This window comes from Zophobas morio, unplaced genomic scaffold (genome assembly GCF_036711695.1).
Source record: "Zophobas morio isolate AGI-343-1 ecotype UQ-CSIRO unplaced genomic scaffold, CSIRO_AGI_Zmor_V1 ptg000021l, whole genome shotgun sequence".
In the NCBI taxonomy this organism is placed as follows: domain Eukaryota; kingdom Metazoa; phylum Arthropoda; class Insecta; order Coleoptera; family Tenebrionidae; genus Zophobas; species Zophobas morio.
The window spans coordinates 10,824,333-10,838,011 of NW_026972126.1; the positions used below are offsets into that span (position 1 = coordinate 10,824,333).

At 34.2% G+C, this 13,679-nt stretch overlaps 2 protein-coding genes across 7 annotated transcripts in view; one reads left to right on the forward strand and one right to left on the reverse strand.

Moving 5' to 3' along the window:
• The first annotated feature begins 2,611 nt into the window (after positions 1-2,611).
• The window catches only part of LOC135133330 (serine/threonine-protein kinase unc-51), a 33,844-nt gene continuing 22,776 nt past the window's right edge, over positions 2,612-13,679 (forward strand). For 3 of the 6 annotated variants that reach the window (XM_064061707.1, XM_064061706.1, XM_064061709.1), the window contains exons 1-6: positions 2,614-3,081; positions 3,138-3,227; positions 3,277-3,360; positions 11,589-11,676; positions 11,727-11,846; positions 11,900-12,134. In XM_064061707.1, coding sequence (XP_063917777.1) covers positions 2,992-3,081; positions 3,138-3,227; positions 3,277-3,360; positions 11,589-11,676; positions 11,727-11,846; positions 11,900-12,134 — 707 coding nt within the window. In that variant the 5' untranslated portion in view covers positions 2,614-2,991. Of the gene's footprint in view, positions 3,082-3,137; positions 3,228-3,276; positions 3,361-11,588; positions 11,677-11,726; positions 11,847-11,899; positions 12,135-13,679 lie in introns of all 6 variants that reach the window. The other 3 variants (XM_064061705.1, XM_064061710.1, XM_064061704.1) reach the window with 3 other exon arrangements.
• Positions 3,362-5,632, reverse strand: LOC135133331 (enolase-phosphatase E1-like). Its single transcript, XM_064061711.1, has 4 exons — positions 5,513-5,632; positions 5,194-5,242; positions 3,863-5,087; positions 3,362-3,802 (listed from the first exon to the last, which is right to left on the reverse strand). Exons 1-4 carry the CDS (start codon positions 5,557-5,559, stop codon positions 3,447-3,449), a joined length of 1,677 nt encoding a protein of 558 aa, XP_063917781.1. The 5' UTR covers positions 5,560-5,632; the 3' UTR covers positions 3,362-3,446.

A 13,679-nucleotide genomic window follows, 5' to 3' on the forward strand; every position in this document is an offset into this window, starting at 1 on the left:
GTAACTCTTGTTGAGATTGTACACGTGAGAGTCAAACAGAGAAACTGCAAACAATACCAATGGTCGACCAGACTTTTTTATTGCTTCGACTTCCGCTTATTATATAAAACATTGGATTTTATTTTAATTTTTGATGGTGTAATTCTGTAATTCACAATTGGTTGATCATAACTTGTCTATACCTCATTCACGGAACCTAGTTAGCGCAACGAAACAAATGCACGTCTGTAATGTTAAAGTAAGTGTAAATAAGCTTGCTACGACCATATTTGAAACGAGTTTTTACTTTACAAAATTTTGTGTCTATCAAATTGGGTTGGTGCAATGTAATACTAATAATAAGAGTGTTGTATCTCCAAATTTTCGGGAAAATGGAGTGAACTATTCCTGATTTAATTAATAAAATAAATTGACTCATTAATTAATTTTTTTGAGCGACCTGTTAAGTAAATCTAAAAAATATGAAGGGAATGATAAATCACAAGTACAGACTCATCATATTTTGTACATTTAAGATAAGACATATTCAGCAAAATTTTGAGGTGACGTCATCAATTTTTTAGGGGGGAATGAAGAAATACACTTTGACTAAAAACAAACATCTCCAAGATTTCAAAGTATTTGGTTTTGTAGCTCCTGATTAAATCAATTAAATAAATTCACCCATTCATTAATTTTTTTTTGAGTCACCCTGTATATGCAAATCCAAAAAATATCAATGGAATGATAAGTCACAAGTACAGACTAAACATATTTTGTACATTTTAGATAGGATTTATTCGGCAAACTTTTGAGGTGACGTCATCAATTTTTTGAAGGGGACAAGTAAATATATGTTGAATACAAATTTATCATGCTTATCATAACTGTAAATCATCTGAAGATTTCAAAGCATTCGGTTTTGCAGATTTCAAATTAAATTGCAAAATGTTGTTTCATAATATTGTTTTTTTTTTTTAATCTAGCGTTTTACCATCTACATGATATTCGTAATACACTTCCCACAAAAATTATCGCACCACCTTCAGTTCTAGTGAACCGGACTACATGTAGCTACTCTATACAAATCAGGAATAAATATATGCTAGACAATGCCAAATAATGATAATGACAATATTTAATGTGATACCGATCGATATATGTTTCCTCTACATATATTCATATTGTAAATATACAACATTTTGAGGGTGGTGCGATAATTTTTGTGGGGAGTATTATAAATACAAAATTTCACAACAATCGGTCCAGTACTTTCGGAGATTATCTCTAATTGTCTAATAAAAAACCGGGACGGCAGACAGACGGACAGACGGACAGACAGACGGAAACGGGAGACCCATTTCTTCGTCTTCTAGGGGTCATGAAAGGTCGAGAAAATGTAAAAGTAGAGAGTCGGCCGACGGACTCGATTACAATACTTCCTTTGCTTACGCTCGGGAAGTAAAAAGTAAAACAGCTACCTGTTTTTTTGTTATACCACGACTATATGTTAAAATTGACATTGCGACAGTACTTATTGATGCAAAATGTACCTATTCAAACAGTGAAAAGACGATACGATTTATATACACAGCGAGTGCAGAAAAAAATTCGCTACTGCTTCACGTTTGTATAGACGAGATTGTCCGGACAGAAGCTCGACGAGCTTTTTGTTTTGAATTTGTTCGTTTCTGCTTTTAATTAAAAAAATTGAGGTTTGTTTCCAAATTAATAAAACCATAGAGCTGTTATAAGTATTTAAAAAAAAAAGGTGTTATCCCGTTGTATTGTTGGTTGCGTTCTGATTTTTGTAAGTGTAGAGGCACAGTCAGCGCTGGATTATATATGAGGCGCATGAGGCGCGCGCCTCAGGGCCCGGGGAGACAAGGGCCCGACAGCAAGCGAACAACAATAACTTAAGTTCAAATTAATGCTTAATAATTTAGGTTCGCTAATTCATTATTTTAGGTTGTTTTTGGTTTTTGTTGAGAGGTTTGTGTTTATTTTATACTACAGGAAAGACAGGAAATATGTTTTTGTTGTTTTTATGAAAAATATATTTTATTCTGATATTATATTTAGTTTGTTGTTTTTTACACGTAAGTCATGTTAAAAAATTTGACAACAATCGACCCAGTAGTTTCGGAGATTATCTGTCTAATGAAAATCCGTGACGGCAGATAGACAGACAGACAGACGGAAAAGAGAGACCTATTTCTTCGTATTCTAGGGGTTATGAAAGGTCGAGAAAACGTAAGAGTAAAGAGTCGATCGACGGACAATACTTCTTTCGCTTACGCTCGGAAAGTAAAAATTAAAACTAATAATGTCAAGATGAAAGGGGCCAGGGGCCCAGTATTTTTTGCGCCTCAGGCCCGAAGATTCTTTGATCCGGCCCTGGGCACAGTATAGATATCAATACTGTGCTAGAGGTATTCGTGAATAAACCTGAGATCTGATCTGATTTAATCTGACCTTATATGAACTAATCTGACCTGCTGACCTGATCGCATATTTTTTACTGCTTTAATTAAGTAAACAGATTAAAATATATTTTAATTAAATTCCGTTCTACATCAGTATGTTATGTTACATGGAGAATTAAAGTTTGTCATTAGATAATTTAAAACCATTTTCATGTTTTTCGTCGCTATTTTGTGTTCTACCCGTTCTGCCGTAACACTACCAACACAAAAACATAAGAAAAAATGTATTATTCAAATTCTAGAGGGCGCCGCCAGTCAACATGTTGATAATACCGATTCCTACCTTGTTTGTTTTGCGTCGTGAAAAACGACAAATATGGCGTCGTAGCTGTCAGTGTTTGTGTTTCCCCACAAAAACATTGCTTTTTATTTCGGAAATTCTGCGATAACGCCCAGTTTTATCAGAATTTCAGTGACGAAAGTGTCTCATACTTATTGCCAAGATGTAGAGGTGCGAATATTGATATCCACTTTTAGTGTTACTTCATCCTTGTGAGTGATTAATAGCCTCTTATTTTTGGTAAAAATGGAAAGTATCGGGGATTACGAGTACAACACTAAAGATATAATAGGGCATGGAGCCTTCGCCGTCGTTTTTAAAGGACGTGAGAAAAAGGTCAGTGACATTACCATAATTAGGTTAAGTTGTGTAAACTTTGCATACCTTCACAGAATCCGTCGATGACTGTGGCCATTAAATGCATAACGAAGAAGAACATCGCGAAACAGAGCTTATTGGGGAAGGAAATAAAAATTTTACAGGTTTGCAGCTGCCTTATGGCGAACTTAAATCATCACCTAACTATTTCAGGAACTGACCGAGTTACATCATGAAAATGTCGTCGCTTTGTTTGATTGCAAGGAGTCGGCCAACAGCGTTTATTTAGTGATGGAGGTAAGCAAATTTTGTGATTTATTAGAATCAATATGATATAATGGACATAAATACTAATTACATAAATAATATAAAAAAATCGTGACTTATGTTCTCACAGTCGTATCATTATTTGCCGTTTCGGGCGTTTGTTCTGGCGCTGAATTATCTCGCTTCATATCAACCATCTCAACTTCTTTGGTGTCACTCATTAAAGGTTTCTTTTCTGGCTCGTCAGTTTTGGCTAAATTCTGCAAACTTAGCTTAGTTACTGGAGTCCTTTCCGCGCGCTCTAAATCTGCAGATTGGCGTTTTCTCTTCTTTATGAAATTGTAACCAAAAGCGAGGGCTCCAACAACTACTACTGCTACGAACAAGAAAACTAGGATAGTGGTGTCTTTACTGCCAGCTTTTTTAGAAGATTGGGCAGGGCTATCCGCATTTTCAGACTCTGTAGCGTCCTCTGCAATAAAACAGAAATATATATTTATTTTTTGTGAAGAATTTGATGTATAGAATTTACCTTTTATTTGCATTTCTTCACTTTTCTTGGGCGGAATCAGACTCTTACCTTCGGTGTTTTGCTCAGGTTTTGAAATCCAGCCTGCTTGGTTATCATTATCACTTTTTTGTGGTACGGTCATCTCGTCGTTTGGTTGTTGTTTTTTTTCCTCGTCAGTTGGTGGCTCTGTTATACTTGCTGCAGTTGTGGTTGGAATTTCCTCATTTCCATTGTCGCTAGTGGTTTTAATAGTGGTTTCTGTATTGTTATTCTCTGCATTAGTGTCACTACCCAAATTCCCGTCTGGTACCGGTTGATTGACTTCATTAGAGGGAGTTAGAATTTCATTGTTATTTGTCGCGGGTGGTGTTAATGGTTGTTCAGATGATTCATTGTCAATGTTTCCATTTTCTGACGAAGAATCTGGGCTTTCTTCATCCGTTTCATTCAGGTCTTGTGAGATATTTGCTTGCCTTAGCTTCGGGCCCTCTTCTGATTGCATAGTTGTGTGTTGACCTAGTTCGTCAGTCGTTTCATTTTCTTTCTTTTCTGATACGCTTTCTGCATCACTTATTATTGGTTGATTTGTGTCTTGGTTATCCGTTTCAACTGTCTGTGGCCCAGAATTCTCCATTTCTTTTTCTTGTTGATCATTAGTTTTTTCTGTTGGTTCCAATGGCGTTCCAGTATGTACTGTTTCACTTGCTTCTTCATTCGTTGCATTTGGCTTGTCTGGTTCTGAATTCCCCGTTTCAATTTTTGGTCCACTCAATGCATCATTTATTTTTGGTTCCTCCGCTGGCGTTTCAGTATTAACTGTTTGAATGTCATCCTCGTTCGTTCCATTTGGTGTCACTATTTCTGAATCTTCTTTTTGATTGTATTCTGATGCGAAAGTTGGTACTGGATCATTTATTTCGTCTCCGGTGTCAGACTTTAAATTCTCATCAGGTTCACCGGCGAAATTTTCTTCAATGTTATCATGTGTCGGTCCAGAGCCTGACCCTTCAACTTCGTCCTCAATCGAACGCTTGATTACTTTTTTCGGTGCATCTATCGGCCGATCTCCACTATTGAAAGCTTTGCAATCAATTGTAATATCCTCTTGAAGGATGTAAACTAACGTGTCGGAATCTTTGCATATTTCTTCGAGCTCCAGCCTTGATATGCCATCATACACAACAACATCGGGCTGATTGTCGGTATTCCAAATTTCGAAATTTTCCTTGAAGTCGTCGACGGCTTCCTGCAGATAGCAAAAGAATCGTTATCTCAGATTGTGCAGGCTTCAATCCAAATATTTAAACAGAACGGTGAAATAAAACTGTTTATTTAGTAATTAATTTACTTACGTAGCTTGATAAAGAGTTCAGATCTGTTTCTTCCCCGATTAGAGAAAAGCTGTAAAAATCGATAAAAAATTAATTTAGGGCGTTTTATCGCTAAAGTGACAAACTATGATATATTATTGTACACGGTGTTATCGAGGAGGACATGTGTAAGGGGCTATTATTAACCGTTATATAACGGAGAATTTTTGCGAGCATTTCGAATCGGTTAGATATCTATCCGTCATTTAAACGTGTAGGTGGGGGCATTGTGACACTACGTACAGCGTGAGCTATAACGGTTGAAAATTTCGGAATAAAAGAAAAATTTAACGAAACTTACCCATTTTGTATTAGTGGCGCCAGAAGACAAATACAGAGAATGTACATTGCGAATTTTCGTCTATTACTGTGCCAACACCATGTGATTACACCAAGCAAGATGAATGATTTGTGAAGCCAAAGTTAGGCGGTGCAAGATAAGATAACAACCTTATCTTTATATTATTTACCTATATACTTTCGATTGGTTAAATCTACCTTTAGATGTTCAAATTTCCCAGACGCTTCCTGTGATGAGTCACTCACGAGGAGTTGTTTCAGTTAATTCGATGAGGAAGTGGACTTTCCTTACTCGATTGTTTTTCAAAAATTTTTCACAGAAAGTATACTTCGAATCTATTTTTGCTGTTTCAGCGTCCTGTAACGTCATAATTGTAGTGAGTAATAATTATGAAAAGATCGATTTTTTGTAAAATTACAAATCGTCATTAATTTTATATGATTCATCGAATATGGCAGAAGCAATATAAATTTTGGTTTTTAGAATCGAAATCTGTGATCCATGAATCTGTTTTGAGTTTTCACCCTAGACATACAGATTTTTGGAAAAAAAAATTTAAATGTTCTGTTAACTGATTTTGTACAATATTTTTAGTATTTGGTTTTTATGAAATCAAACTAAACCTTTGAGAAATTTGTTTTTATTTTTTATTAGAAACTTAAGTGTAATCCAACTAAACCTAGTCTTCTTAAAACCCAAATTGGTTGGTTTTTAACTTTTCATAAATCTTTTAATAACACCAAATTTTATTGTTTATAAAATCACAAATATCACTTTAATTACAACATAAAGTACGTTTTGTTTTTAAGTCCACCACCTGTTGTTTTGTGTTGGCTGTGATCGTCTAATAGAATGGAACCTACGTTGTATTCGTTTTTTTTGTGTGGCGGAATGCGTTCAGATGCAAGTGATGGACCCCCAGGTTGGAAAAGTATCGCTAAATAAAACATAAAATGCATGAAGGACACAAAATTATTTATTCCTCCACTGACAAAAAAAAAGAAAAAAAAAGCTGCGACGAAGTTGTGCCGGTTGAAGACTCGGCTATAAAAAAAACTTGCCTAACTTTGAATGAAATCAAATTAAACGCTATGAATTAATGCAGATATTTGAAAACCACAAATTTAATAAAAACAAAGAAAAATCTGAATTGAAGTAGCTGGATGCAAATACACAAATCATTACGGACGTGTGGCGGCAAATTTAAAAGTGGCAGTCAACAAGAGAATAAAATTTTATTACAAAACTCTATACAGCGGCAGCGGCACCAGAGCACTCTAAGACTGTGGCGATCGAACTATATCAATTTCATTCTGGAGCACACCAAAATTATTCATAAGGGGCGTTGTAGCACGAGCGGAGTTTGGGGCATTCGGTTGTGGCTGTTCTCCTACCCACGACGGCGATTCTATTCTATCACAAGCACTGCCGCACAGCACCTCTCCATTACGAACATGCTGTACGAGCACTCGTCGTTGAGTCCCGGCAATGGACTAGGCCTGCTGCATCCTTTGTGCAGATGGCGCGACCGCCAGCTCAACAAGGAACCGTGCACTCCGCTTCCGCCACGTGTGTCTGTGTTATTTAACCTCGATTCCATTTAAATGTTCAATTCTTATAACTCTGATACTAAACCACAGCTAAACAACATTTGAATTCGCCATTCACTCTCGTGAAATATTTAAACAGCAAAGAATTCTTATCTGAGATTAAGATTGAACATCAGACAATTTATATGGTGGAAGCATTAATCAACAAAATATTTACATGGAAAAAAACTAGCACAGATTTATAAAAACAAAAAAAGATCTGGTGTGAAATAAAACTTGTGTAAAGTTACGTGAGATTAGGAACTGCAGCGCATGAAAGTTTACGTTCAATTGAAATTATACGACAAAGAAAATTACTGAAGTTAAAATTGTGAGATAGAAAATGTTGTATCAGGTGGAAAATTGTAAAGCTAACAAAACTACATTAATATTTTATGTCCATTCGAGTTATTGGTTAAGTTCTTCAGCTGCATTGTGGCCCATCGTTTTACATTCCCCCAAACAAACACATAAAAACATCTGGAGGTTCAAAATGGCGTCGGACGAATGCGTCGTTAAAAAAAATGAGTCAAAAATATGTCTCCCAGAAATGCGATCAATCCTGTGGTATTGTGGAAATAATGGTCTAATTCAAAGGAATAAAATGCACGTCTCACCTGATCCACAATGTTGTTAATTTGTTCAACGAAGAATTTACCTGATGTTCAATTATGCCACACTTTATCAACGATTCAAACAAAGAATTTACATTATGTTGAATGATGCCTTGATCCAAGTGCCTGGTTACTTAAATTTTTGTTAGCAAAGGCTCCCAATTTTTATTAACTACTAAACTAACTAAACTCAACCTAGCTAACTCATCGCGTGTTTTCACCATGCTTTCACTCACAAAAACCAAAACAACAGTGTCGCGTCACCTCCCTCTACAAAGCAAGCACTAGATACTACTAAGAAAATTCCTAGGAGAGCTATCAACTGTCCAAAAAGAACTAAACGTGCACATGGTTGCCTATGTTTGACGATTTTCTTGATTGAATTTTTTTTTCAAGTTCAAATTATTCAAATGCGGTTTCGCACCGCTGTTAATTTTTTTTCAGAGCGAAATTTTAATTCAAATTCGGTCACCACAACATTTAGTAATTGATGACACCTTTGTCAAGCACCAAGAAACTTCAAAATTTAAACATGCCATTCAAAGAAAATTGTTCTCGCATCAAGATTTGGTTTTTTAACATTAATAAAACGCTATCTAAAATTTGACCAATTTTAACAATTTGATGACGTCATTTTTTTTTTTTTTTTTTAGTAAATGCTATTTAAATGTTATAAAATAGCATACTCCTGTACTTGTGGTTTATGAATCCGCCTTGATTTTATACACTTGGCATCCAGATTTTCTCAAAAAAGTCCGAATTGTATGATCACGTTTACACCAGTAATAGAGTACTGACGTGTTGGTGAACTCCTTGTTGAATTACTGACATAAAGGCCCCTGGTTCGATTGACTCATGGATCACAATTTTTTTAATTGGTCAAATCATAAACTATTTTTCATTTTCTTGAAAATTTGAGAATACAGTAATGTTGCGTCCACCTATATTTCATAACGATAAAATATTAATATATTCAGAACGTTTTGCTCCATTGTCACTTGAGGCCAATTGTTACGTTTGTCGTATGGGATTTTCAAAATGTAATACCTCCATTATTAATAGATTTATTGTTGTGAAATTTTAAATTTAACCTATTCTTAACTTCCTCTACATAACGCAACAGGAGTTTATATTTCCTGAGCGTAAGCCAACGCTTATCAAAATTTGGCTAATCGTCCCCATCACCAATAGGATGACATCATTTCCAAAATTTACTATAGATTTTTTTTTCCATAAAATAAAATACTCCTACATGTGTGGTGTATGAATCCGTCTTGAGTTTTCACCCTGACATATAATAAACCATAATAACACTTTACACAATTTGAACGCTCTGAAAACTTGCAAACGTTTTAAGGTTATCGTAGTAAGTTTAAAACGCTAATAAAAATTTTACCGAATAAATACTCTGGAATATGCAAATTATTTTGACACTGTACTTGTGGTTTATCAATGCACTCATAGTTTTAGGATTACTATACAGGGTGACTTAAAAAAATGGTCTGAGATTATTTGGATAGAACTTTCCTCGTCCCTGAAGCTTCTTTGAAAAATTAAAAAAAAATATTTTGCCAATTTTTATTTATGGTAACCTCTACACATTGAAGCAAAAATATAATAAATCGATAAGTAATATCACCCTATAAATGTGTTTTGACGTGCTATTTTTTTTGACATTAGATTTTTTTTAGATTCTTGAATTCATTAATGTATTATACTTTAATCACCAATAGCCCATCACTGTCTGATTCGAACGCATTACGTTACGAAAACCCACTTGTCTATATTTGGTCTGTAGTGACCATGATAGGAAACGGATTAGCAATTGATCTGAAAATATATACGAATGCATTGATGAAGGCTAGGCCTGTGTTAGCGAGTTGGCCCATTTAAGAATGTTTCGATCAACATTATTTCAGCATAGACACGTCTGTCAATAATAGTTAATATCAATAAACAAAAAAAAAACATACTATGTAGTAATAAGGTATATAAAAACAAAATTCTCAAAATTATTTTTAGAAAATGTTTGTTCCTTCGTATTTCAGATATGATGAAAGTTCTATCTAAATAATCTTTATTAAAATCTTTTTGGTTTAAATATGTACTTCCAAAAGTTGTTTGTTTGCAAATGATAATTTGCCTTATGTAATAAAATGATCGTACTTGGTGATAATTTTCGTAATAATTTTTTTTCAAAACAGTGTTTGAATGCGCCAGCTGTCACTTTGGTGGTAATCAACGTTTGTGTGGTTAGCATCTTGTCTCCTACCTAATTGTTCTTGGACTACAAATAAGCTTATAACTAATTTTTCATTTGGAAGTGACACATCAACCACATGTCAACCTTTACCGCATCATTTTAGTGTCATGTGTCATTCTCTATCTCAAATAAATAACACGTCACGCCGAAATTCGTAAGAATTCTGTTGAAAGCAGCCATATTAGACGTTGAGTTCTGACCCTAAGTTCTATTTTTTCAAATAAGTTCGTAAATCTACAACAATCAGTTTATAAAACTGATCTCACTTATAGCATAATTCATCAAATGTAGAAACAATATTGCATTTAATAAATAAATCGCCTTATCAAGTCTGAGTGGTACTTTTCTACGATAAAATGTCACTTTAGATATATATAACTTTTATGTAATTGCAAACTGTGATAATAGATGAGATCCTTAATCTAAAAAGAAACCTCTTGTTTAATTGAAGAACTTAAAAAATAAAGAGGACATTTTTATCTTGAATGGCTTCGACAGATCTTTACTTCATGCACTAGCATCAAGTTTTCTCCCCCAAATTAACAAAAAATGGACCCGCCCGGAAGCTTTTACGTCCACTGTGACGTTTTCTTGGAGTTTTTCTTTTTTTTTTTTCTCTAAAAGTATTTCCTGCTTAGCTTTTCCAAGAATTTCAGGTCATATTTTTGTGAAACATGAGTCGCGCTATCGGTTAAAGTTACTTAGTATTGATTTTTTGTTATCGAACACTTTAGCAGATTAAAGAAACCTGATCGAAATATTTTCTTAGAACATAAATCAAGCTGAAGAAAAATCCCAGAAAAATGATCGTGATACTTTATTTACAAGATAAAATCTTATACTGCTCACAAGATAAAATCTTCAGCTATTCGAAATATTCAAGAATTCTTACAAAAAGAATTAAGTTTTAGTCCAAGTTGGTTTTTTATGTGCAAATTATTCAGTGCATCATATAACAATGATAACGGTGTACTGCAATAATTAAATGAAGTAGGTGTTCTTTTCCTTGATATATTGTTGATCTTAGGAGATTGTCAGATGGAATAAACGTATTTACTCACGATAAGAGATATGTGTGAGCGTAATTCCTAAAAACACATTGCAATAGAATAAACAGTTTGTAGTCAAAATTTTATCGTTAAAAAAATTTGCATCAAAGGCGAACCCGTTCTAGGAATGGAAATGACTTTTCTAGATGTATAAAGTTAGCATTAAGAAATATGGTGCCGAAAACTAAAAACGTCCAGTTCTTCATTAATTAAAATTTTTACCAATTTCCATTGTCTTTTTATATGAACCTTTATTATGTCAGTTTTGAGAATTTTTAAATTTAGCTGTTGACTGACGTTTCTATTAGCTTTCAATTGAGCAACCTTCTCAAAAATGAGATCAGATTCAATACTTGTTGACAAAGCAATTAAATTTACTCTAATAAAATTTTATGTGTACTATATTATGAAAAATAACAAACTGTGCCTATCTACAACTGCTGGTTGCTATAATTCTAAAAGTACAGGATTCTACCTGCCACTGGACAGATTTAAAAGAATACTCCAGAACAATTTTAAATCGTCTTAAATTTAAACAGAACTTCGTTCGCTTTATTCCAGTATTGCAAAGGGGGCGACTTGGCCGATTATCTGGGAGCCAAAGGCACTCTAAGCGAAGACACCATCCGACTATTCCTCATCCAATTAGGTAAGTCGACATCTTATCTCAGCTCAAAATCTGACATAACCCTCTTGAAGCCGGAGCAATGAAAGCTCTATCAGCCAAGGGAATCGTCCACAGAGACCTGAAACCGCAAAATATCCTAATCACTTACGATGTACCCAACCCTCCGCCGTCTCAGATTAAATTGAAAATCGGTAAGGGAACTTGGGAATCGTCGTTGGATTTATAACGTCGGATGTTTTTACAGCTGACTTCGGTTTCGCGCGATTTCTACAAGACGGTGTAATGGCGGCCACGTTATGTGGTAGTCCCATGTATATGGCACCGGAAGTGATTTTAGCCCTGCAGTACGACGCCAAGGCGGACTTGTGGAGCCTCGGGACCATCGTGTTCCAGTGCCTGACGGGGAAAGCGCCCTTCCAGGCCAACACGCCGCAGGCGCTCAAACAGATATACGACACGACGATGAATCTGGTGCCAAAGTGAGTTGTTCAGTATTTTCTAAAGTAACGGTTACAATAGTACTGAGAAAACAATAAAAAAACAATATCCCACACAGCCCTAGATTTTTCACAAGATGAAATTCTCTTAAAGCGAAATCCTCAAAAATCGATGGCTTGCCTTGTTTTGTATCGTTCTCTCTCTCTCGCTCTTGTTTGTCTCAAGAATAGGATTTTATATTTTGTTTTAAATTATTTGTTATGGAATCGTAAAGTAACTCAAAAGAAATCAAACTAAATCATTTTAATGTTTTGTGAATCTGAAATAGCTAAAGTAGCAATTATTTTTTTGGATACTTGCCGAGTTTTAATGTTTCTATAAATAGTAATTTTTCCAAGGTGTGATCAAAATTCTATTTTTTACATTTGTTGTAAATCGATAACGAAGATAACACAAATAACAATAGTTATCTGAAGCTTAATTTCACTGCTACAGATACTATAATACATTATTACAACATTTTTATCCATATGTCATAATTCATTAAATGTTTTGTTTGACACTTATAGTTTATAATTACAATAATTATATACTCTACCAAAACTATCACATTTTCTGTAGTGACTGAAAGACTTAAGAGGAGTCCTCACGTTTTGGGTTTATGGATTGTCAATACATTTTCAGAATATAGTGTCTCCGTTATTAACAAACTTATTGTTATGAAATTTTAAATAAATATAACATGTCCACACGTTCCACTATACAGGTTATCCATATTTTTAAAAATCAAAATCTCAATTAATAAAGTAAATTTTGGAACGCGGTTTTCACCACTGTTTTCATTTTACAATATTCTGTAAGAAAATAAACGGCGGGCGACTGGGGTTAGTACTGCTGAGATAAGACTGATTTTAGCAAATGACGTATCCTCTAAGAAATTTAATTAAATTATTATAAGAAAAGACACTTGAGGCTCCAAAGCACTTTTAAAACCTTTCCAAACAGGAATATTTGGAACCTCAAGATTGTTTTAAATTTTTCAAAAAAAAAAACGGGGTCTCAAAATTAACTCAAAAACAGGTCAGGTCAGAATTTTCCAAAAACAGAACACCAAAGTCCCTGAAAATTGTTTTAAATAATTTACAAAAAAAAATAGAAATTTCGAAAACTGAAAATTTGAAAAATCGAGTAACGAAAATCGAAAACTAGGGAAATCAAAAAATCGAAAAGTAAAAACGTTGAAAAATCGAGAAACTGAACAGAAGAATTGAATTGAAAAATCGGCACATTTGAAAATTCGAATATCAAAAAATTGAAAATGAGAAAATTCGAAATATCGAAAAATCGAAAATTCTGGTTAGTACCTGCTAAAATAAGATCGATTTTGGCAAATATATATTCTATAAATTTCATGGATACATTGTTGACATTTTGTTTCGAAAATGGGATACACTGAAAAGACTTTGTGGTCCAAGAATTTTCTATTTTGTCAAATAAAATTGACAATGTTTTCCATTAAATTTATAGAGTTTTATGAACTGAAACCAGTGGTGAAAACCGCGTTCTAACATTTCCATTAACAATTG

Coding starts and splice junctions, on each gene's coding strand:
- LOC135133331 (XM_064061711.1), bottom strand. CDS start 5,559: ATGTACATTCTCTGTATTTGTCTTCTGGCGCCACTAATACAAAATGG. Junction 5,243..5,512: donor GCGCCACTAATACAAAATGG/GTAAGTTTCGTT, acceptor CGATTTTTACAG/CTTTTCTCTAATCGGGGAAG. Junction 5,088..5,193: donor TGAACTCTTTATCAAGCTAC/GTAAGTAAATTA, acceptor TGCTATCTGCAG/GAAGCCGTCGACGACTTCAA.